Source organism: Thamnophis sirtalis, unplaced genomic scaffold, assembly GCF_051295495.1.
Source record: "Thamnophis sirtalis isolate CommonGarterSnake01/CBP01778 unplaced genomic scaffold, rThaSir2_p1.2 scaffold_9, whole genome shotgun sequence".
NCBI classification, from domain to species: Eukaryota; Metazoa; Chordata; class Lepidosauria; order Squamata; family Natricidae; genus Thamnophis; species Thamnophis sirtalis.
Genome location: NW_028261389.1, coordinates 52107139 through 52132691, shown reverse-complemented (window position 1 = coordinate 52132691; position 25553 = coordinate 52107139). Strand labels below are relative to the sequence as shown.

Here is a 25553-nt window from a genome sequence, read left to right as displayed (position 1 = left end):
GTGTACAGTGGAAAATACTTGCTCCATTACCACTGAAATACATAAAATTCATGGTGAATGTCAACTCAGGAAGCATTCAAAGCTTAATTTATAAATGTTAATCACTACTGATTTCAGCATTACAACTTCAGATTTGTTCCCCTTTATCAACAGGACTCCCACATGGATCATCAAGTATAGGAAACCATTTTCAGAGGAATCCTATTAATAATCAATCTTCAACTATAGCTGCAACACAGATGTCTTTTCCAATTCAAGGTGCATCTACAGTGGTACAGACTGTTTCCAGGATACCACAAAATCCTTTAGTTCATAGTCACCATCAACAGAATGCTCCTGTGACTGTCATACAAAATAAAGCTCCAATTTCTTGTGATGTAGTGAAGGCCACAGTGATACAGAACACAGTTCCACAGTCTGCAGTTCCTGTTACTATTGCTGTAGGAGGTGGAGCACAATCTTCAAATCAAAATCCTAATAATGCAGGACCACAACCCTCTGTTACTGTTGTCAGCTCCCAGACTTTACTTCATCAACCTGTAATTCAACAGTCATCTCTACATGCAGTGGTACCAGGACAAATATCATCAGGCACTCCTGTTACAGTAATTCAACAAGCTGTACCTCAAAGTCATATATTTGGCAGAGTACAGAACATACCAGTATGCACTTCAGCAGTTTCCCAGGCTCAGCAGCTCATAACCACATCATCACAGCCAGTACAATCATCAACTCAGCAATCCACAGGTGGTAACCAGCAGCAGGATGCTGTTATTATAGCACCTCAGCAGTATGTTACAACATCATCATCTAATATAGTTTCTGCTACTACAGTTCAGAATTTCCAAGTTGCAACTGGGCAGATGGTTACAATTGCTGGTGTCCAGAATCCACCAACATCAAGAGTAGGGTTTCAGAATATTGCACCAAAGCCTTCTCAGCAAGTCCCAGCAGCAGTGGCACAGCAACCAATGCAGCAGTCTCAGCAGCAACCACCACCACCTCAGCAAAGTGTAGTGATTGTAAGCCAACCAACTCCGCAAGGTCCAACATATGCACCAGCCATTCACCAAATTGTTCTTACTAATCCAGCTTCAATCCCAGCTGGCCAAACTGTTCAGTTGGGTGCACAGCCAAACTTAACTCCAACTTCCTCACCATCACCTGGACCAATTTCAAACAACCAAGTCCCCACAGTAATATCATCTCCATCTCTCATCTCTCAGGCACAAGGACCCCCTCCTACTGTCAGTCAAATGCTTTCTGTAAAGCGTCAACAACAGCAACAGCAACAGCATTCACCAGCATCGTCCCAGACGCAGCAGCAAGTCCAGATGCAAGTTCAGCCACAACAAAATAGTCCTGGGGTTGGTCAGCCACCTTCTAATGAATCCAGTCTGATAAAACAACTCTTGCTTCCTAAACGAGGCCCTTCTACTCCCGGTGGCAAACTTATTCTCCCAGCACCACAAATTCCTCCTTCAAACAGTGCAAGAGCTCCCAGCCCTCAAGTGGTTTATCAGATGACTAATAACCAAGCAACAAGTTTTGGAGTTCAAGGGCAGTCTTCTGCTCAGCCATTACTAGTTGGACAGCAAAATGTTCAGTTGGTCCAGAGTGCAATTCAATCCCAAGGAACAGTACAAACGGTTCCTATTTCCAATTTACAAATATTGCCAGGCCAGTTGATTTCAAACAATCCAGCAACTATTTTTCAAGGGACTTCCCGCAATCAGGTTACTATAACAGTTGTGCCAAATACTAGTTTCGCTACAGCAAATACAAGTCAGGGAAATGCAACTAAAATAATTGCTCCAGCTGGAATAACAATGAGTGGGACACAAACAGCAGTTGGGCTTCAGGTGCAAGCACTTCCACCTAACCAGGCACCTCTAGCTGGACAGTCATGTTCTGCTACTGCCCCTCCATTCAAAGGAGATAAAATAATTTGCCAAAAGGAAGAAGAAGCAAAGGAGGCAACAGGTTTACATATTCATGAGCGCAAAATCGAAGTAATGGAAAACCCTTCTTGCAGAAGAGGTGCTGCAAACACCAGGAATGGCGATGCAAAGGAAAATGAAACACAAGCGGGAAGTCTTCTAAATGGAAGAAAGCATGACTCCAGTCTACCTCCAGCTAACTCAGGGAAAACTCAGAATGAGGCCAATCAGTTCTCACAAGTCAGTAATGGATCATCATTAATCGTGGATGAAAATGGAGGTCTTGGAAAGCAGAACTTTGAACAACCAGACATGCAGGAACTTAAAAGTGATTTGAGGAAGCCCCTCCTTAATGGAATCTGTGAGTTTGGAAAGGGTGATGGTTCCCATTTAAGTAAAAACATTCCAAATCACAAAACTTCCAACCATATAGGAAATGGTGAAATTTCTCCAATAGAACAAGATAATTTGGATGCGACACAATTAGATGCTGCCAAAGGTGATCAAGGGGAAAGATTTTCCAATGGACCTGTTTTAGCTTTGGGGACTATGCCTGTTGTAAGCAGTATACACGAGGCTTCAAAACTCTTAACTCAGCAACCTAGTAGTACCAACACTGATGTACCTAATGGACCTCTAATTTCAAATTTGAATTCAGATGTGCCTCACCAACGCCCAAGTGTAGTAGTTTCACCACAGACAACAGCCTCTGTTATACAGGGGCATCAGATCATAGCAGTTCCACACTCAGGATCTCGTGGATCCCCAGCTACTCTGTCATCCGAAGTACGGTCAACTAATGGCACAGCAGAATGCAAAACTGTAAAGAGGCCAGCAGAGGACAATGACAGGGAAACTGTTCCAGTAATCCCCAATAAAGTAGGAGTTAGAATTGTTACAATAAGTGACCCTAACAAAGCTGGCTGTAGTGCAACTATGGTAGCTGTGCCAGCTGGAGCAGATCCAAATACTGTAGCAAAAGTAGCAATAGAAAGTGCTGTTCAGCAAAAGCAGCAACAGCAACAGCAACAACATGCAACACCATACATACAAAACATGGTCACACAGGTAGGTCCTTGACAGTCTTCATTTTCTAGCTACTAAACTTAATTTTCACATATACGTATGCATTTGGGGATATAAAGGTTCAGTGCTTTCAATATTTTGTTCAACAGCTTTAAAATGAGAACTATTTTGAAAATCCTACCAGTCTATTATTGCTCATCATTTTCTGGACAATAGCTTGTATTTATAGAAATGAATAAGTTAGGATATAATTTGATTAGGCGTAGAAGAACTGTTTTTACTGTTTTTACTTTTGTTTCTTCAATGTCTTATTTCAAAAGCTGAGCTGCTTTCCTACATTTTACTGTTTTAAATGTTTGGGTTCCTGAGTTCCCATTCCTTTTGGATTTCAAGCTGTTTTTTGCATCTTATTGCCTTCATTTGCAATAGCTGTCTTTTGTATACATCATGTATACTTAACATATGCTTTTTTCAGTACCGTATGTAAAAACATATCAAAAAACATGTAAACCAGCTGTTGAATTTTGAATGATTTCTGCAGAGATTGTTTCAGTCTTGCAAGTTTATTTCAGTAGACAAGACATTGAAGTATTTAATTAGTGGGATGTATTCTTTTTCATCACTAAATCTGTTCATTAGTTTTGAAAGTATATTCTTATTACTGTATCCTGCTAACAATGTTACTTCAAACATGTGACAAAAGATGTTAATACTGCATCAACAATGGTATGAGAAGACTCAGACTAATTACATTGCTGACTCCATTTTGCCTTTTTAAGATACACGTTCTAATTATCTAAATTTATCTAATTATTCTAGACACATTTGTGATTTTTAAAATTGGGATAAATTTAAAGTAGTTTTCGTTGCTTCACAACAGAAGGAATCCCATATTATTAAATTAACTATTTATATTTATCCTGAAAGTTAGGCTTACAAAAAACATAAACTTCAATCACTTTAAAATTTCACAAAAGAAAAAGAAAGTTGCACAAGGGAAACAGACCATTATTCTTTATTCTCAAAAGTCTAAGACCTGCCCAAATCACTGCCCAAGAAAAATATAACTAAGCATCAGTCAGGACAAGGAGTCCACTTGCATATACACTTTGGAGTTATATTTTTCTTGGGCAGTGATTTGGGCAGGTCTTAGACTTTTGAGAATAAAGAATAATGGTCTGTTTCCCTTGTGCATCTTTCTTTTTCTTTTGTGAAATTTTAAAGTGAAATTTGTGAAATTTTAAAGATATATATATATATATATCCCAGTAAGGGTATGGCTAGCTGATGAGAGCTAAATAGCTTGAAATAGATCTATACTAGTCTCCCTTTATTTATTTATCAGCACAAATAAACACACACACACACACACACACACACACACACACACACACACACACACACACACACACACACACACACATATATATATATATATATATATATATATATATATATATATATATATATATATATAAAGTCACAACCCCTGGTATGCCCAAATATGGGAGGAAGATTACTACTTCCATTCTCTGTCCTTCAGCTCGTCACAAGAGACCATCCAGACAGAAACCCAATATTTTTTACTGTTGCCTTTTTGTTACATTTGTTATATTTGTGCTGATAAATAAATAAAGGGAGACTAGTATAGATCTATTTCAAGCTATTTAGCTCTCATCAACTAGCCATACCCTTACTGGGAATCGAACCTGTGCTGTATTGCCTTTTAGGCAGATGTGTTAACCACTGAGCTACAGGGCTCGACTCCTTATCAGCCAAGCCAGGGTGAAAGGTATATATTTAAAGTCACAACCCCTGGTATGCCCAAATATGGGAGGAAGATTACTACTTCCATTCTCTGTCCTTCGGCTCATCACAAGAGACCATCCAGACAGAAACCCAATATTTTTTACTGTTGCCTTTTTGTTACATTTGTTATATTTGTGCTGATAAATAAATAAAGGGAGACTAGTATAGATCTATTCCAAGCTATTCAGCTCTCATCAGCTAGCCATTCCTTTACTGGGAATGGAAGCTGTGCTGTATTGCCTCTTAGACAGATGTGTTAACCACTGAGCTACAGGGCTCGACTCCTTATCAGCCAAATATATATATTTTTGTCCTTTGTCTGGCTGTGCATGAATCATTCAATCTAAACCTCCATAGAGGGTGGTTGCAAATCAGCCACAGAGATCCTAGAAGAAATGCATTATGTGGCTCTCTTCTAGTCAGGTATGGGCCCAGGGTGAAAGTAACATTGCTCATACTTCTGAATAATCTTCAACCATTTTAGACCTTTCTGCAATGTTGATATTGTTGACCATTATATCCTGTAAACTGCCCTCCAAAGGTTGAAAGTTGGGATAGTTTTTATGGTAATTCAGCTTCTAACTAGATGGAACATTCTAACTGATCATTAGGGCATCATCCCTTGGTTTCTCTAGTGTGGGTTGCCATAAGACATATTTCATTTCTACATGAAAAACTCTTGTATACAGATGCCAGGCCATTATATATTACCCTCAGCTGGCGATATAGAAGTCTTGAACAGTTATCTGAACATGGATTAGAAGTCCATGCTGCATGACCATCTATGCAGAGATGAAATCACAGCAAGACAAATGTATAATTTGTTAATAAATGATTGGACAATCTGAAATGTTGGTCTAGTTGTTACATCTGATGAGGTTGTCTGGTGTGAGAAGCCTTCATAAAACAGAGGGTCCTGCTTAAACTACATGATCGGAGGACCTTTTGCTCAACTTGGCTGATGTTTTGGTTATAACCCTAGCTGAACTGGATTTATTTAGTGCAGTGATAGTCAACCTGGTCCCTACCGCCCACTAGTGGGCGTTCCAGCTTTCATGGTGGGCGGTACAGGTTTTTTCCGATGTTGAAGCACTTTCCTTTTTAAAATTTAATTGACTTCCCTACTTTATAAATCACCATTACCGGTGGGCGGTTAGAAAATTTTACTATTAATAGAGATACAAAAGTGGGCAGTAGGTATAAAAAGGTTGACTACCCCTGATTTAGTGTATTGCATATCATACATGGACCATATATTAACATTTTACCTAGATTAGTAAAACACAATAAAATATAAATGTTAAAAATATCTATATTCAATCAATGTTTAGGCTGTCTAACCATTGAAATGCAATGAATGGACTGAACTAGAATGATCAGGTGACAGTAACTCACTTCTCAAGTACAACTTGGCTGCAGTTCATGCAGAATGTGGAAGCCAGATTTCTGGCAAACCTCCCCACTACTGTAGAAAAATATCAATATGAAGCTTGCTGCACTGGTTATCAGGCTTCTGGGCTCAATTCAAAGTGCTGCTTGTCTCCAATAAATATATATGGTTTAATACCAGATTATATTGGGCACCACTTTTATCAGAATGACTACTCATCCAACCAAATATCAGGTAGCAGTGAAATCATGGAAAGGTCTCTTCTATGATTATCCTCAAGCTTTGGAACATCAGCTGCCCTTCCCTCCTTTCAAAACAGATGTGTCATATTATTCCATTAGATATTTGGTTTTGAATTATGCTGCATGACCATTATTGTTAGTCTTTATTTTGTTCCATGCTTGTTTTTATAGTTCTTGAAAACTGGCCAGGAAATATATTGTTAAATTAATAAGCACATTTATTGGTTTAAAATTTACTGGTAAAAATGTTTAGTTGTTCCAACTATATAGGAAATGGTGAAATTTCTCCATGCTGCTAAAGGTGATCAAGGGGAAAGATTTTCCAATGGATCTCTCTGTCAGCATCCCAGTGATTTTAATTGCAGGGATTTGGGCACCATCTTACTTTTTGAGTATCAGTGATTTAAGTGGAATTTGACAAGAATTCATTTATATAATAGACCAGTATATTTTATTGAATAATTGTAATATCCTTTCAAGATTTGGATATTTTGTTCCTGTAAGTTGTGGAAAAAGATTGTTATAAAATGAGAAAGCCCTTCAGATTTTTGTATTAACTCCCCAAATTGATTGGTTTTCTAATTTTTTTGGAATGGAAACAGAAATTGCCAGTAAAGTGGTTTTAGTGAAATTATTATTTAAATTGATTGAAAATTGATTTCCTGGATAAAATCTAAAACTCTTTTCTGTTAAATGAATGTTTATGATGTTATAAGATGCCTTCTTTCATCTACCCCCAACTGTATAGAAAATGAATGTGAAGGAGAATGATATGCAGAGGAACATATCCAGAAAAGAAAAGTTACTGAGGAAAAAAATGGCTAGTAATTTCCTGTGTGAGGGCATAAATGTGTGGTTGGGGGTCTATGGAGAGATCACCCGGGAGTTCAAAAACTGTGGTAAAACAAAGAGAAACTGCTTCTACACACAGGACTCCATTTATTTTATGCTGAGAATTTCCATCTTCATTTTTAAGGAATTATGTACAGAGTTGAAACAATGGTAGAATTTAAATAATAATAATTTCTTTTTCAAAATAATTGCCTCAGGTATCTTTTTAAAATTCCAAATGTTATTTGGAAGATATTTTCAATGGCTGAATCCTCTCTGCAGTTGCTCTTACTTGTGGTTGCACATATTTTTTAAAAAAATTTTTTGGTGTAAGCTGTGCTTGTCTCAGCTGATCACTCAGTACAACCTCCAAGAAATAGATTTGGAGAGAATGTCTAGATACAGTTTTATTACATGCTATAATTTCATTATCTAGTAAACCATAACTTTTTATTTTAAACAGCTTATTGTTTCAGTATCTAGTAAGCTATATTTTTTTCTTTTAAAAAGCTTTCTTTAAATAAGAGAAAATTTTGGAAGGATAAACTCAGATAAACGTTCGTGAGTCATACTGGAAAAAAGAATGTGTTAGTTCATATCTGCTATTTGTAAATTTATTTTTAAATTATGAACCTTATGTCACAGCTGAAATGAAGGATGTAGAAATGATGTGATACTAATCTAATGTTCATTTACATCAAATCACTTATACAATTGTCTGATAAGAGCCGAGGTGACACAGTGGTTAAATGCAGCACTACAGGCTACTTCAACTGACTGCAGTTCTGCAGTTCGGCTGTTCAAATCTTACCGGCTCAGGGTTGACTCAGCCTTCCATCCTTCTGAGGTGGGTAAAATGAGGACGCGGATTGTTGGGGGCAATATGCTGACTCTGTAAACCGCTTAGAGAGGGCTGAAAGCCCTATGAAGCGGTATATAAGTCTAACTGCTATTGCTATTGCTATTGATAAAAATATAAAGATTTTCTGTCTCAAGAAAATCAGTAGAGCATATTATTCAGGTCTCTTAACAGGGTAAATTGAATCAGATATCCTAGTAAAGGAGATGAGAAGTGCAGCTTTGAGAAAGTAATCCCTATTAAAAACAATAACTTAGTTGCAACAATTTGAATCTGCTGTTCAAAATGCTTATGAAAGTTAATTCTGCTTTAATCAAAATAAATCTTTATAGACCTCACCTCAGCAAAGGCATTGTCAATGGTTATAAAACTGGAAAGACTGTAGAAACATTGCTAATAATCATGGCCACCTTCAATAACATTGTTGCTCTTCCCAAGAATGTCTTTCAACAGAATTTATCCTAAGAATAAGGTATAAAATAGTCCAGAAGGACAGAAAAACTGGCAAAGGAAATGCAAACAATGATTTCAATATTCATGAGTCCACAAAATGGAAAATACTGAACAAGAATAGTATCCATGAGATAATGCCAAGTAAGAAACCACTGCTTTCCAGAAACTACATGGCTGCCTGACATATTTGCTAAAGATTGTCTGGATGATCCAGCAGTCTATTGGAACCATGTTCAAATAACACATATAAAAGTGGAAGTGTTTAGTATTAACAAGAAATGTGCTTGGAGAAAACAAAATACCACATTCCAAGAAAAGAATTTCATTTTGTGAAACGATGGGAGTATCATGGAGCTGCCTTTAGATCACAGGACCTATATAGTTCACAATCATAGTGGAACAGTGGGTTCTAAATTACAACAACAATTTTGTAGGAGAATGTAAAGTTATCTGTCAGTGAGCTCAAGCTTAAATGAATGCTGGTCATGCCATAAAACAGTAGTAAATCATAATGACAAGCAGAACTTTACATTTTAGAATAGCTAAGTTGAAGCCCTTAATCAATTGAAATGTTGAAGTGAGCAATTCATTCAAGACAGTCCTTGAATATAACGAAGCTATAACACTTCTGTAGGGAGAATAGGCCAAGCTGATGTGTGGTATTGATTGACAAGTACAAGAAGCATTTGGTTGAAATCATATTGTTAAAAAGCTGCCACCAATTATTAAAACGTAACATGCTTTGTTCAACAAAGAGATAGGTTGTTGCCTCAGTGTATCCAATTAAGACATTATTCAGTGCATGGTTTCTTGAATCTTTTTGATCAATGAAACTCAGATCATTTTGCAGGTCACAATACTACAGAGTTACAGATAGTTCTAGAGGTTTATAAGCATTCATTGGTCATTTTTTTGGATTGAAGCCTCCAGACAAGTTTAAAGTTCTGATTACAACCTGTAAGAATTATTGGAATGATTTTTTTTTTAAAAAAAACTGCTTTCATTCACTTTATTGTTAGGAGTTTGTATCCACCTAATTTTCTTAAAAAAATATTTGTATATTCCCTGCTAAAAAAATCAGTTTGTTTTTCAGTTGAATTACTGAACAGCTTATATGTTATATTAAAGATGGAAAGAATTCTGAAGTGATTTATCATCATCTTTTTACATCTCAAAAACCTAGCATTTTAACGGGGGTATGTAGACTTTCTAAATTCACTGTAATTCTTCTGTAACATTTATAGTATGCCTATTAAAATTTCCTTATACAAGGAAAACATTCTCAGGATAAAAATATGTTTAAATAACTTGCAAATTAATACATCTGTGAGAGTTTAATGTGAAGACTTATTGTACTCAAATATCCCAAAATGTTTCTGCACATAGGAGTATCTGCATGATGCTCTTTGTGTAGAAACGTTTTGGGATATTTGAGTATAATAAGTAAGAAAAAGACATAATGCGGATTTTGAAGAATGCATTTGTAAAAGTGGTATCCATTCCTAATGTAATCCATTTCATTCTTTTTCCACATTGTATAACTTATTGGTTACTATGCATTTGTGTTCTGTAGTCAGTTTTTATTCTAAAACCTGCCTCATGACAATATTTGTAATTAGTACATTAGTTTGTCTAATTTTTGTTCTCTAAATAGTAGAAATTCTGAATAGTTTCCAGGTAGTAGTCAAGAAATTAATACAGGAAAACAATCTGACACATGTTCCACACGAGGTTGTAGTTTCATGGGTAGGGAATTTCATTCATTCTGATGACAATGTACAACTGATTCTGTGGACTCGTTCCTTTAAATTTTGTGAGATGTTCTGGATTTGCTGCATAATCTGGTGAAGCAGGTAAGGTGGGCTCTACAAAAAATCTGATTTTTTAATCAGCTTCTGTTAGGTCACCTACTTATTATTTATTTATTTAGAAAATTTATAGGCCACCCATCTTGCCTCAAAGTAATTTGAGGTAAATACAACCTTATGTAGAAAATGTGACTTGGACCTTGCCTCCGTTGTGTATGACTGATTATTAACAGGCTTACTGTCCTACGTTAAAACATGTTCAGAAATGTCAAGTGGTTGTCTTCACATGTTTGAAATTCACTATCTGAACTGGTACATAAGTCTTGGTGGGAAATACATACTGTATTTATCCCAGCAGTCATTTGATTAAGTTTCATTTTAATCCAAAATGTTAACAAAATTTTGTACCCTGATGCTATTTTATCATGGTTGGATGGATGGGTGGATGGGCAGGCAGGCAGATGTTTAAAATTTGTCTAGGGATCTTTAAATTGTAATTATTTCATGAGTGATTTTTTGTAAAATAGGGTTTAAATCTGTTAAACAATTAAATCTAAATTACAAATAGTATTTAACCTTAATTATATTTGATTTGTAAATGTTGTATTTATAGTAATCAGAAGCTGTAAAATTATTTAATATTATTTTTCCGTTGAATATAAGTTACCATGAATCTCTTCCTGTTTATTCTTTATGTTGTTAATATTATGGTTAATTTCTATCTATAAGCTGTCTTCAGTATATTTTTATGAATCCTTTCTTTGTTCTACTTGACCCCTTTTTCAAGATGAGAAGCCAAGAATTAAACTGAAAACTAGGAAAACTAAGAAGAATATAAAATGATTCTGGGAACTGATAATTGTGTTGATTTTTAAAATAACTAAATGGATGAAATTTCACAAAACCGTTCCTTTGTAGTATATGCTTGGTTGCAAATAGCTGCCTATAAAGGGACATAACTAGTTTAAAGTTTAGAATTGGGAAAGGATTTGGCCAGTTATCTGTCACTTTCTTTTCATTTGGTTATCTTGGGATTCAAAGTACATTTAGAACAGTATGATTTGCTTACAATTTTATTTGTAAAAAATATAAAAAACAGGCATTTCTGAACTTCAAAACTGAATTAATTTTTCAACTTGGCTTTCATCAGGAAAGATACTAGACAAATAACTTGTTTCTTGTTGGTTACCAAATACTTATTACTTGTTTGACATTTTTGAAGAACAGTGTGGAAGAAAGGTAAAAGACAAGTTATGATGTAATTTTTAGAGTTAATTGACAATTCATCAGACCTTCATGATATTACCTAGTTTGGTAATGAAATGTCTGCAAGAAAACAACTAAGCTCAGAGAGCACCAAGGATCCCATAATGTATGGAATGAGAGTATGGGGAAATGTATGAAAAAAGGTATAAGTGTATGAGAAAGAAAGGATAAAATGTCTCTGTTTATTTACATGGGTTATCTGTTTTCAAGGTTGAGGTTCACACCAATATTGATATATTCCCATCCAGTGTGATCAATTATCTTCTAATGTACTTTTTCAAAGTTAGTGCCTGAGGGGGGGAAAAAACTCTCTGATATAAAATCACAGTTCTGCAGAACTTCTTTGTGAATACCAGCTAGGAAATTAGGTTTGGCCTCGTGGCTGAAATTATTCTGCTTGGTAGAATTTTGTGCATATTCATGCTGATAGATAAACTAGTAGCTTTAATGGCTAGGAACGCCTTTTTTCATCTCTATCTAATTAATATGCCATTATCCATCCTGTTAGAACTTTGCATAGACTCTAATTAAAATACACAGTAAGTGAATTGGCCTATTAAATGGTAATTGTGGTGGCCAGCTTGGAAGAATTTAAATGAAGAAAGCTTCTCAAGGTGTCCTAGATGAATGCTAACCTCAAGAGGAATGAGGCAGACAGGTACTAACATGGACAAGGCTAACATTTGAGACAACTGGAGGCATCAATAAATGAGATGCCTGATTTGAGACCTCTTATCAGCCCTAGAACATGCAGAGATGAGTGCAGGTCAGAATGGAGGAAATCTGCATGTCTTTTTTCCATTTGAGCTTCTTAAAGCATTAATATCTGAAGAAAGAATCTCTTAATGAGATGTATAAGTAGAATAAAAGTTTAAGTCTCAATTGTTGCCCATTTTTAAAATTATTAACTTGGATAAACGTATTTAGTTCTAAGTTTCACTTTTGAATTTTACAATAAAAGCAAATAATATTTACAGTATTTGTTACAGAAAGCTGAAGATAGGAATAAGGACAGCAATTTTAAATAAAAGTTCCTATTTAGTACTGTACTCCTGTATAAAGTTGAACTGGGGGAAATCATCTAACATGTTACCTCTCCCACATCTGTGAAAAACAGCTCTCTACCTAGGCTTCAAATTTTAAATATACGTTCTCTAAAATCGTTTTTCTTACAGAGGCTGACTGACATTATTCTGATATTCGTTACTGAATACTTATTTTTAACATTTTCTGCTTAAAGCATTTTTACTCAATGGATTTACTTAAAAATCTATTTACTTAAGATTAATAAAAGAAGTTTCCACAGATTTGCATACTTTATGAATGAGTAAAATTTCAGAGATGTACAGGTAGTCTTCCACGTACATCATTCATTTAGTTACAAAGTTACAATAGCATTAAAAAAAGTGACTTATGGCTGTTTTTCAGTTACAACTGTTACAGCATCCCCATGGCCACACATGATCAAAATTTAGATGTTTGGCAACTGACATGCATTTTTGAATGTTACATTGTCCTGGGAGTAATGTGATCAGCTTTTGCCACCTTCTGACAAAGTCAATTGGGATGTGAGGGCGATCTGGCTGCGACATCTGTCACCCCATTGATCGCCAGGGTGGATTCGGCTGATCTAGGTGGGTGTCCCCTTCCTCCCTCACCGCTCCATGTGCGTCCCTCCCGAAGCTGCACATTCGGTGGAAGAGGACGACTATCCCAGATAGAAGGAGTGTACCAATCTTCGGTCAAGGGTATACAATAGCTGAGCTCCCGTGCTAGAACCTCCAAACAATGGCGAAACCAGATTTATTTAACAAGCATGTTATTAACAACTGCAGTGATTCACATAACAACTGTAACAAGAAAGGTTGTAAAAATGGGGCAAAATTCACTTAACTGTCTTCCTTAGCAATAGACATATTGGACTCACTTGTCATAAGTTGAGGACTAGCGGGTTTCTAAGTTTCAGGGAGTAATAAAGTCATTATTACTATTGGTTACTTGGCTCCTATTTTAACTATACTTTCAAGTAGCATCCAGAGAACAATTAGGCGCTAGTAAAATTTTTCTCATATTGTGCAGATGTAAGCTCAGTGCCCGAAGTGGTGTGAGGTAGTCAGTAAACTAAACTTCACAAATCAGCCTTCCTATTATTCCATGTTTTTTCTCCCACTACTTTCTTATTGCAGGGGTTTTATACTCCTAGAATATTGTCATTTGCTCCAAAGTTAGTTTTCAACTTTGTAGCATATTAATGCAACTTGTAACCTTTTTTATATGAGTTCTTAACAAAACATCTCTAAGTAGAGACCACTTTTTCATTCTTCTTCGTGTCGTCACCCCTCTCCCCCCTTAAACCCAGATTTAAGCCATCCTGCTTAAATAACTTTGTGTGGAAAGCGAATTGGCAATATCCAAGAAGCTCCAACTCATTGGCTGCTTCAACTTGATTTGATTGAGCTTAGTGGCAGAAAGCAGTTGTATAGTTGCAAGAATTTAAGCCCTGTTCTGTATATAAAGCTATGAAGCCCATAAACATAATGATCTGTCTGTAAATTGAATGTTCTTTCTGAAGACCATAATTCATACTGGGATACCTTCAGTAATCTATTGCTAGTCAGGCCAAGCTTTAATACTAAATTATAGCAATTTAGTGCAAAAGGTTTCCAAATTATATTTAGTAATTTATAAATTGTACATGTAATTGTACATGCATATATTATGTAAAATATACATAATATATAAATGTTGTATTGTATTACTCTATTATTAATTATATTAGCATTTGATATACTACTTTAGGACTTTTTTGTGACAATATGAATGTGTTGATAATGCAGAGACTATTTCCATGTAAGACAAGTGAGGTTGGGGATTGCTCCCATGTTAGAAACTTGTCATTAGGAAATGAAGAAAAATTTGGAAAGTTACATAAATAACAGAAAAAGGGTTTTATATTAACATTTTTATTGATGTATTATTTTTAAGTACTCTTTATCATCCATCTGAAGTGCTTCAAGAAGTATTTTATATGGTTTTTCCACTACAGGGGGTTGTCAGTAGTGTATGTGTTTTTGTGTAGTGTGTGTATGTATATACACACATAATTAATGTGTTCAATAGCATGCATATTGATGTCAAATAATGATATAGCATGTTCTTAAGAGCTGCTAATACAGATTTTTTAAGCATATCTAACAGTCATTGAAAGGAGACAAAACGAATGCAGTAGCTTTGCTTTAAATTGCTTAGTGTGAAAAATATTGCTAAAATTATGCAGTATGTTTTAAATTGCCCAGTTGCTTTTTTCCCCCCATAAAAAGCAGTTGCCATCTGGAAATCGTCCTTAAAACTGTCTAATTCTGTGTTGAGTAAAAATAGAGCAGATATAGATAGCCTTTTGAGCAAATCTGTAAATAGCATATAGGCCTCTATTTTTATTTATTTATTACTCTGTAAAGACAGTATTTACAATCTACTTTAAATAAAATCATGGAAAGCTAATCGTGATATAGAGCTCTTTAATAATTAGTAGTTTACATATATGAAATTGTAAGACATTTAAATTTTAAAGCAATATCACTGGATGTTGGGAAAAGTATGAATATAATTCTTATTTTTAAACGTTCTTCTCACAGAGCACATCTGTAATACCGGTACCAACAATGCAAGTTCAAGGTCCACCTGTCAGTTTGCCACCTTCTATATATACTGTATCAAGTCCACATGGAGAACAAATGAAAAAACCTGGTCAAAATTTCATGTGTCTTTGGCAATCCTGCAAAAAGTGAGTTTTCCATAATCCTTGCTAAAGATTAGTTTTATATATGTTTATGTTTTTGCTGATTGCATCAGTTTGAGATGCTTTGAAGCACTCACTGTACTTTATATACATGCTGGATTTTTCGGGGGTGTTGTTGTTGTTTTGTTTTTTTATGCAGGAGCCACATCTGAAAACATAGCAACCACCTAATGTTGGAATTCAAATATTCTTATTATCTCTGCAACATACAATTTTGTAGGCAGTTGGCCAGCTTACTTTGTTTATTGTCTAAAACCAAAAATTATGTCAAGTTAGCCAATAGACTATAAACAGTGTTGAATTGTTCCTGTCCGTTAGCTGAAAGAGCAAATCTTTACACAGCCAATAATTTCTCCTTTTTAGTTCTCTATCACTGAAATGTTTGGTAGTATTTTGCTGAAGAGCACCTATATCCCTTTACCTATCACCACCCCATAACATCCAGGTATTCATAATAGTTCCTTAAAAGTACGTGATACCCTTTGTACAATTTCTTTGAATATCTCTTGTTTCATACTTGTATTTCCAGTGTTTGGCTGTGAGTATTTGAAATCTTGCATAAGAATCCCGAGAAGCCATGCAGAAACTACCATTATATTTTTCAACAGTGTTACATTTAAACTCTTGTTACTATTTTAGAAACTTTGGAATAATGTTGTTAAACTTTTCATAGATGACATGAGTTGTCTTTCCAAATAAATGAATACATTATACATCATACTGTCAGGTTCTAATGCAAAAGTGAGGGGAACCCCCCCACCCGCAGTTCTGAATTGAGTATTTTTTATCTCCCTCACAAACACTGGCATGAACTGATATCCATTAGCAGGCAATTCAAAGTCAGGACTAACTGTCCAGTAACTGTCCCGTGACCCGTCAAAACCGCGGAGGACAAAATCGCGCTCGACGAAAGCGCGCATTTGACGTCATCACAGTGCGATGAAAAAAATTAAAAATTGAAATAAAATTAAAATTAAAGCAAGCCGATTCACATAAAGGTAAGGGTTAGGGTTAGGGTTAGGTTAAGGGTTAAGGTTAGGTTTAGAGCATTAGGGTTACGTTTAGCGTTAGGTTAAGGGTTAGCGTTAGGTTTAGCGTTAGGTTAAGGGTTACGTTTAGGGTTAGATTTAGGGTTAGGTTAAGGGTTAGGGTTAGGTTTAGGGTTAGGTTTGGGGGGGTTAGGGTAAGATTTTCGCTTTATTTTTACATTTTTCGATCACAGCGCGATGTTTTCGTCGCGCTGTGATGACGTCAAATGCGCGCTTTCGTCGAGCGCGATTTTGTCCTCCGCGGTTTTGTGGTGGAACCAACTGTCCCACCTTTTTAAACTGTTCCCTGTTCCATTTTGGTTTCAGCTGCTTGGCTGTTCAGTGTTGATGTCAGCAGTGGCAACAAATCTGGTGTGGGCTCTGCGGTTCCGGGGGTGTGTGTGTTAGCGTCATGGTGGCCGTGTCCTTATGTAAAAGGCAATCTCTGCTTCTTGGTTCCCCACCAAAATGGCAGCCCTGGGTTGCCAGGCACACCAGGGCTAACACATACATTTAAATGTTGTGCCCTGTTTGCAGATAATCATACAATTATTTGGGTATCACTCATCCTCAGACATCTCTTCAGCAGACAACCCAATTCTGTATGATTGGAACCCTCCATATTCTGTTCTATTTCTCAGAGTAGGTATTAAAGAATAATGTAAATCAGATAGTGGATCCCCCCCCCCCCCCCGATTTATATTTCAGGTAATGGAGTGGTATCTCAGAGGCCAGAGAAATGGATATATTTTCCCTTGCCTGCCACTAGTTAAGAGATTTTCTTCTCCCATTCAAACTTCTCTTTGCATAACTAGTGTAAAGACCTGCCCCAGCTGGTCCCTCAGGAAAGTAAGACTCTTGAGTCTTAAGTTGAATCAAAAGAACTTTTATTGGGAGAAAGTGGATGCAGGAAAGCAAGATGGAATCTGAAAAGTCCTATGCAGAGCACAAAGCAAAACTTACGTTTCCCCAAACCCAACCCCCTTGACCAGTCCATGGGCAGCCAATGTGATGCCACAAGGTTGTTTTGAGAATGCTGAGGTGCTAGGTAGATAACAGTTCTCCCTCAGGGTACAATGGCCTTGAAACCAAGCTGGAACCAGCTAGGAGAGAATCTGTTCCATCTCCGAAGACAATCCCACTTCCTAATTCCCAAGCAGTTACAGTAAAAGCAAAAGCATGCAAAATGCCAGCACGCACCCACCCACCCCTTCCAACAGAATGGCAGGACATGTTGGTGTGATATGCTGCCCCTCTGAACAGTGACGTTAGTTCTGGAGAGAAAACATAAAACAAGGGAAATGGATTTGGGTTTATCAGGATACTGATTATGGAAGTGTTTGATGGGTTTAGGGGCTCTAACATGGTGATGGTCAACCCATTCATTTTCAGCTGTTGAGAAATCTTTCCAGACCACCCTATGCCTGTGGTGGTGAACCTATGGCACGCGTGCAGAGCCCTATGTGGGCACGTGCACCGTCACTCCAGCCCAGCTCCATCGTATTTCTCCATTGGATTTCTCGTTGTCTTTTGCAGGGAAACAAAATTTTGTGGGACTAAAAAAAAATCCATTCAATCAATTCTAACTTCTCACGAAGTTGGAATTGATTGAGTGAACTTTTTACTCCCACGCTTCATAATGAGGGAGATGGGGTCCTCTCCTCCTAAAGCTCATTACGATGCGGAGCCACAATGCGACCTTGGGTCATCTCAGTTCGTTCTGGCCTCTCGGATGTCAGTTGCTGCCTGTGTTGGGATGCTCTGCCTCCCCGCTGGCCAGCTGAGCATGGGCCCGCTGCTCCTGGGCTCATCAGCCTATGGACATCAGATTCCCACCACCCAGCACCAGTTCATGGCTTCCTTCCCCCCCCCCACCCCAGGGAGAGAGAGAGGGAGGGAAAGAGGGAGAAAAACAGGCAGAGAGAGAGAAAGGGGGAAGAGGAGAAGAGGAAAAGAAAGAGGGAGAAACAGGCAGAGAGAGACAGAGGGAGGGGGATGAAAAGAGAGAGGAGAGAAAGAGGGAGAGAGAAAGAGAAAGAGAGGGAGGAAAGAGATAGAGAGAAACAGAAAGAGAGGGTAGAGAGAGAGAGAAAGGGGGAAGAGGGAGAGAGGGAAAGAGAGAGAAGAGGGAAAGAGAGACAGGAAGGAGAGGGAAACGGGGGGAAGAGACTGACAGAGAGAAAGAGAGGAGGGAAAGAGGGAGGGAGAAAAAGAGACAGAATGGGGGAGGAAAAGAGAGAGAAAGAGAGTAAGAGGGAGAGAGAGAGGGAGGGAAAGAGAGAGAGAATTTCCCAGATTTCAAAATGCTGCTCCCCTTCTATCATTAGAGGCTCCAGGGGTGTGAAAGTTTAGATCTAAGGGGAGAAGTAACCTGAGGTTCAATAAGCTGCAATGAAACACAGGGTGAACTTATCAAAGGCCAAGTCATGCTTGTAATCGTTACCTACAGTTATGGGGTTAATAATACGTTTGATTGGGGAGGACCCCAGTTTCTTTGATGGTTATAGAGGCTGCAGGAAGTGGATGAAAAGGTCACGAATCTTAAAACAGTTTGGGTTTCTCATGCTTCTTGTTGCTTGCTTCTTATAAACCTCATGTGCATCTGCCAGAACCTTCTTCAACACCGACCACGTATTTCGCAGTTGGGAGACCCACTCTTTCAATGATATGACTGGGAGGTCATTGAGGGGCAATTCAGGCATAGGATTGAAGTTCTGTCTAGTAGCCACTCTAAGAGTGAATCCTGTACTACTCTGCATAGAATTATTATATGCCACTTCAGTAAAATGCAATAAATCTATCCAATTATGTTACTAATAATTGGTATAACACCTGAGATATCGTTCCAACACTGAATTTACGCATCCACACCCCCCCATTAGTTTGGGGATGGGGTGACGAGCTAAGCCCCTGGTCAATCTAGCAGTAGCCTGCAGTGCTGCATTTAACCACTGCGCCACCTTGGCTCTGGTCAGAGCCAAGGTGGCGCAGTGGTTAAATGCAGCACTGCAGGCTACTGCTAGATCAGCAGTTCAGCGGTTCAAATCTCACCGGCTCAGGGTTGACTCAGCCTTCCATCCTTCCGAGGTGGGTAAAATGAGGACCCAGATTGTTGGGGGCAATATGCTGACTCTCTGTAAACCGCTTAGAGAGGGCTGAAAGCCCTATGAAGCGGTATATAAGTCTACTGCTATTGCTATTGCTATTGCCCCTGGTCAATCCCAAGTAGGTAAGAAATGTCCTCCAAAAGTTTTGGAATTGCACCCCTCTGTCTGAGATGATACGTTGGGGTGGTCCATGTGGTCTGTAGACATGGTGCAAAATTAGTATGACCAAATTACTATGTGCTGAAAGAATCTTCTGACATGGGACAAAATGTACTTCCTTAGAAAATAAATCAGTTACCACCCATATAACTGTATTCACTGAACTTTTTGGAAGTTCGATAATAAAATCCATGGAGATCTCTTTCCAGGGTGCTGAAGGCTCTGCCACTATTTGGAGGAGCCCTGGGGTTTTTCCATGCAGTCTTTGGCTGAGGCGCAGACATGGCAACTTGCCACATAAGTTTCAATGTCCTTTTTCAGAAACAGATACCAAAACTATTTTTTAATTAGATGCAAACTCTTTACAAAGCCAAAGTGTCCAGTGGCCTTAGACAAGACCATCAGCATCTGGCTCTCCATTGCATATAGTTTAGTTCCCACCCTGGCTAGTCCGTCCTGGAAAGAACAAACATTTTCATTATCTTGAAGCCATTTGTCATCCTTGAGGGCGGCTTTAAGTGCGGCTGTCACCTAATGGACAAATTTATCATTTTTCTTTTGCTTGTGCTCAGGAGGTAACTTGGGCACACAGTTGACTGGATGAGAGTAGAGATTTGACTATATATGCTTTAGGGCAATTGTATTGACACATTAGGGATAAAGCATCAGCCTAGAAGTTTTTGTCCCCCTGGGAGATAGTGCAATGGGAAATTGAAATGGTTAAAGTACTGCACTTATTGCACCTGCTGTGGGTTTTTTAGTGCCTCTTAAGTTCTTGTGGTCAGTCCATACTTCAAAAGGCACCTTGCCTCCCTCAAGGAAATGCATTCAGGTTAGCAGTGCCCAACACACCAGTTTTCTGGAAGTGTAAGTGCAGAGTTGCAACTGGCCACTATCATTTTTCTGTAATAACATAACCCCATGGAGACATTGCTAGCATCAAAAGGATGTTTGGGTTGGCTCAGCCACAAACGATCCTTTGAGCTACTCAAAAGCTGTCTGGCATTCTAAAGTCCATTTAAAAGGCTGGCTGGGTTTAGGTTTAATCTTAAATCTGCGTTGGGATTGTCTCTGCCTGGCTCGGCTGTGCACTTTTCGCCTGGAGAGAGACAAAGCTTTGAATCACTGTCATTTCTCCAGCTGGGAGAAAAGTGTTTGGGCACCTATGGGGTGCTTGGGAATGGAGCAAATCGCTCTGAAAACATCAAGTGAAGGAAATGGAAATAATCTGGGGAAAGTGGACAGATAACTCTGAAGTGGGTGATGAGTGGGTGGGTCATGGGAGGCACCTTTCCTAAAACCCTAAGTGTGAGAGTCAAAGAATAAAAGAGCAAGTGAAGGAAGAGGGTGCCTTTGCCTTCTACAGGGTGCCTCTCTTGCTCGGGTTCTGCTCCCCCCCAAAAAAAAAATTCTTGAAGGGCTTTAGGAACGGAAGGAGACAGGAAGGAGACTGAAGTAGCCAGGAAATAAAGAGGGCAATCCAAGTCACCCACAGATTGATAAACCAGGGTGGGAGGGTGAGCGATTTGTGGTGTCCTGCCTCACCGCTGGTGAAACGAGGCCAGGGAATTCTTGACACTTCCCCAGGAATGCCAGGGAGGGGATGAAAAAGGGTGCCGCAAAAAAAATTTGGGATGTTGAGCGAGAGGGGCAGATGGAGATAATCCATCCCAACACTCATTCTGTTTTGTTTAAGGGGATCCCTCAGGAGAGAGAATAATGGCTTGGGAAGGAAGCACCAGGTTCAACTGCAGTGGGATATGCCAGTTGAATGTGTAGCATGTGTTGTGTCCACCTTGCAGAAGCGAGGGGGGAAGGGCTGTTCTGATCTGCGCTGGGTGCTGGGGGTGGGTGAAGAGAGAGAAAGCCTCTTGACTCCTGTGCATGTTTTTTTCATTTTTCACTAAGCGTAAACATGTGTGTGGTGGGGAGCAAAGCTCTTCCCATAGGAGAAGAGTGCAATTTGAAAGTTGTCAGCAAATACACACAGAACTTGACTGGTGAAATATATGGCAATCGCTGCATATTTTCAGTGGAATGAGAAGATGCCTCGTGTGAATTCTGCTTGCCACTCACATCTGGGTCCTCCTCGCACTCTCCAATTTTGCTCCCTGCTTCTCCTTAAGCACCTGTGCTTCCTGGGAAGCCTATGAATGAAATGGGAGCTATAGACTTCCATGCACACTTGTTTGCCACTCGTTGTGGGGAGGGTGGGTAAGGGGGGTTCATGTGAAGCCCGCTGCGAGGGTGTGAGAACTGAGCCTTATCTGTGGTGTATAAGGGTAGAAAATACAGAAATGTGTGTGTGTTGTATGTAGGCGATCCCATGGCCCTTTCTGTTTTCTTCCTACTGGTAGTCGCTTAAACCTGTAGCAAGGGAGTATGTCAGGAAAAGTTTGAGAGCCAGCAGTGTCCACCCGCTTTTCCGCCTCAAATTTGGGGCCGGGCTAAAGAAACTGGAGAGAGTGAGCCTTCTCCTCTCCCGAGGGGGGAATCTGGAGCCCGCCCAGGAGAAGCCTAGATCAACTGGTGGGTGGGGAAGCTTTTACTCTCTTTTTCTTCTTAGAGTCAAGGAGGATAGGGAATGAGGAGAGGGGAAAAGGCTGTTGAGCTTGCTCTAGGCCAGAGGTGTCAAATTCAAGGCTCATAGGTTGGATGTTTAGATCTGGCCCAGAGGCCGTGTGGGTGGGGGGGAGGGCTGCTTACGTTTTCGGCTGGAAGGCCAAAAACAGGCCATGTGGGGGAACACCCAGGAACTACGTGTGGCCATTTTTGGCCAAGAGATTGCTGCAGGAGGCAATGGAGGCTGAAAAAGGGGCCACAGGGGGAACGCTTGGGGCCTCCATACGGTCCGTTTTTGGCTGGGAGAGTGCTTTAGGAGGACATGGAGGCCAAAAACAGGCTACAGCAGGGCCGCCCGGGGCCTTCACATAGCCGTTTTAGGCCGGGGGAATGCTGCAGGAGGACTGGCTTGGACTGGATTACAATTCTGAGGCCTCAAGTAAGTGCCTGATTGGGATAGAAAGCAAGCACCTCCTATGTTAATATTACAATTTAATGCCAGATTTTATATACTATAGGTCCATTTAATCAACAATCAGTGCCCAAAGCGCACAACCTCAAAATGCAATGCAAGTGCCCACCATGCATGCACCCTGACCCCCTGTGCATGTGTGTGCGCCCCCTGCCATGTGCCCCACCCCCCTTTGCCCATTTTTGGCTTCCATGCTGATGCAGGAGGCTTTCCAGGCCCCAAATGGGGCAAAATGCAATGCAAGCTCCCCTGCACATGCACCCTGGCCCCTGCGTATGCATGGCAGAGACCCAAAGACCTGCTGGCCAGCAGGAGGCACTTGGGCATGCAGAGTGGAGCTGGCCTGGGGTGATGGCTGGCGTGCCTGCGGAGAGGGCTCTGCGTGCCACCTGTGGCACACATGCCATAGGTTCACTATCACGGATCTATTCTGTATTTTGTATTTTATATTCTGTATTTTATTTTGTATCTATAATTGACAGCCATTTCTCTTTACCGTCATGGAAATTTATCTCTGCTCTTAGATCTTGTATTATCATGTTATTTATGCTATTTTATTTTTATTATTAGTTGAATAATAAGAATACAATAGTATAAATAGCTTTTCTGCCTGGAGAACCATGGGGTATAAATTTAGAAATAAAAAGTTTACTGGAATATGAAGAATAAGTAATAAATGTTTGCCAGTAATATCTGGTAGAAGAGATAGGAAAATGGTTATAGTAAAGAACTGTAGAAAGAAAGTAGGGAAAAATGCATCTTGAGCCTATGTCAAACGCCAAACATGGCCACACCTGCCCGGCATGCCCACCATGCCGAACTCTGACCACCACCCCTGGCCCTCCAAGGTCAAAGACATCCTTGATACAGCCCTCAATAAAATTGAGTTTGAGACCGCTGCTCCCCTTACTGATTTCCGTCGCAGCTGCCATAAGAAAAATAGGACTTGATTAACAAACGAGCCTTTCATTATGCAACTTCTTCAGTCGTGCCTGGTTCTCTCCTCCCGCTCCTGCCCCATGTACACCTTTTTTGCCCGCGATGCAACAATTGCACCTCTCTTTTGGGCATTTCCTGAAGTGGAAGGGAGGTGATTATAAAAATTATTTCAGGCATCCCAGGGCGAGCTAATCCAAGCTACTTTTCATTTCTAATGAGAGGAAAGAAACAGACTCATTGGGGGAGAAACTTCATCTCCCTCTGGGCGAAAAATGTTTGGAGAACTATCGCCAGCCCCCTCCTCTCCATCCCACTGTCTGCTTGCCCAGAGCCTCAATCAGGACCAAATACCTGGCATGCCCCTGTCTTACCTGCCCTGCCAGGAAAGCAAAGAGTTCCCACAAGGCCAGCAGCAGCATGGGCAGCTGCTTGATGTCCAACATGGTACGCGTTTCAGTCGAGAAGTGTTCCTGCAGCAGCTGGCCCAACAGGCAGGGTGGGTGGATGTCAAGGCATGCTAAGGCCTGTTGCAGCTGTGGGCAAGCAGAGAGGGTGGGGCTGTGCTCCCACTCAAGTCAGTCCCTGTGCTTGCCACCTCCTGCACATTAAAAAAAAGACCTGAAAATAAGCCCGAGTGTTATTTTCAAGCCCAAAAGAAAACAAGATCGAGTCTTATTTTTGGAGAAACATAGTAGTTGCTTTCTGCTTCAGGGTGGAGCCCAGTCCAGCACTGCTTGGACTTTTTTTGGGTGGGGGAGATCCATTTCAATACCATCGTGTGAGTTGCAATAATTCAAATAGTCTTATTATTCTCTGGTGAAAGTCAAACTTGTAAAGTTTGGCATACAGTTTTGTGGCCTGCAATTTTCTTTGTCTATTGCCTATAGCTCTCACTAGTTTCACGTGCTCTGCCTTTGTATCAGTGTAGATTAAAATGTCGTCTAGCTATACCAGTGCTCCCTTATACAGGTGTTGGTGTAAGACTTATATAACCGAATGGGAGGACTTTAAACTGGAAGCATCCAAAAGAGCAGTTGAGTGTGGTCTTCCACTGATCCCCCTGAGAGGGGATGGCCTGACACCCCTCCCTAATTCTCTCACAATAGTAGGCTTCTCACAGGTTCAGTTTGGTGAATATTTTGCCCTTGTTGGCTAGCATGTTTTTATCAAGAGCAGAGGTAGATGTTTTGTACACAAACAGCATTTAACCCCTATAATCCATGCATAGATGAAGCATCCCATCCTTTTTGCAGAAAAGGACAGGAGCTGTCACCTAGAGTCAGGTCAGTTGAATGACATCGTGTGCATGGACTCCATGGTAGGGTGGTGTACCTCTCCGGGTTGACCAACTTTGCAGATTCTGCCTAATGTAGGGACCTGACCAAGCTGCTCTCTCAGGAAAGTGACTCCATTAAGTTAAATCAATCACTTTTTCTTATTGAGAAAAAGTAATTGCAAAAAAGCAAGGTGGAATCTGAAAAGTCCCATGTAGAGCACAAAGCAAACCTTAATAAGGTAAAGGTTCTCCTGCACATGTGTGCTAGTCGTTTCCGGCTCTAGGGGCGGTGCTCATCTCAGTTTCTAAGGCGAAGAGCCAGCGCTGTCTAAATACAACTCCATGGTCATGTGGCCGGCATGACCAAATGCCAAAAGTGCATGAAGCGCTGTTACCATCCCATCAAAGTGGTCCATATTTTTCTACTTGCATTTTTTATGTGCTTTCGAACTGCTAGGTTGGCAGAAGCTGGGACAAGGAAAGGGAACTCACTCTGTTATGCGGCGCTATATATTCGAACACTGAACTGCCAACCTTCTGATTGACAAGCTCAGCGTCTTAGCTACTGAGCCATCACGTTCCAATCT

General features: G+C 39.6%; 1 protein-coding gene across 3 annotated transcripts in view; it reads left to right on the top strand.

The window, feature by feature from the left end:
• Positions 1 to 25553, top strand: part of ARID2 (AT-rich interaction domain 2) — a 176521-nt gene that overhangs the window by 104438 nt on the left and 46530 nt on the right. For 2 of the 3 annotated variants that reach the window (XM_087723544.1, XM_087723543.1), the window contains 2 exons: positions 154 to 3008; positions 15260 to 15408. In XM_087723544.1, coding sequence (XP_087579670.1) covers positions 154 to 3008; positions 15260 to 15408 — 3004 coding nt within the window. Of the gene's footprint in view, positions 1 to 153; positions 3009 to 15259; positions 15409 to 15952; positions 16135 to 25553 lie in introns of those variants that run through there. The other variant, XM_087723545.1, reaches the window with a different exon arrangement.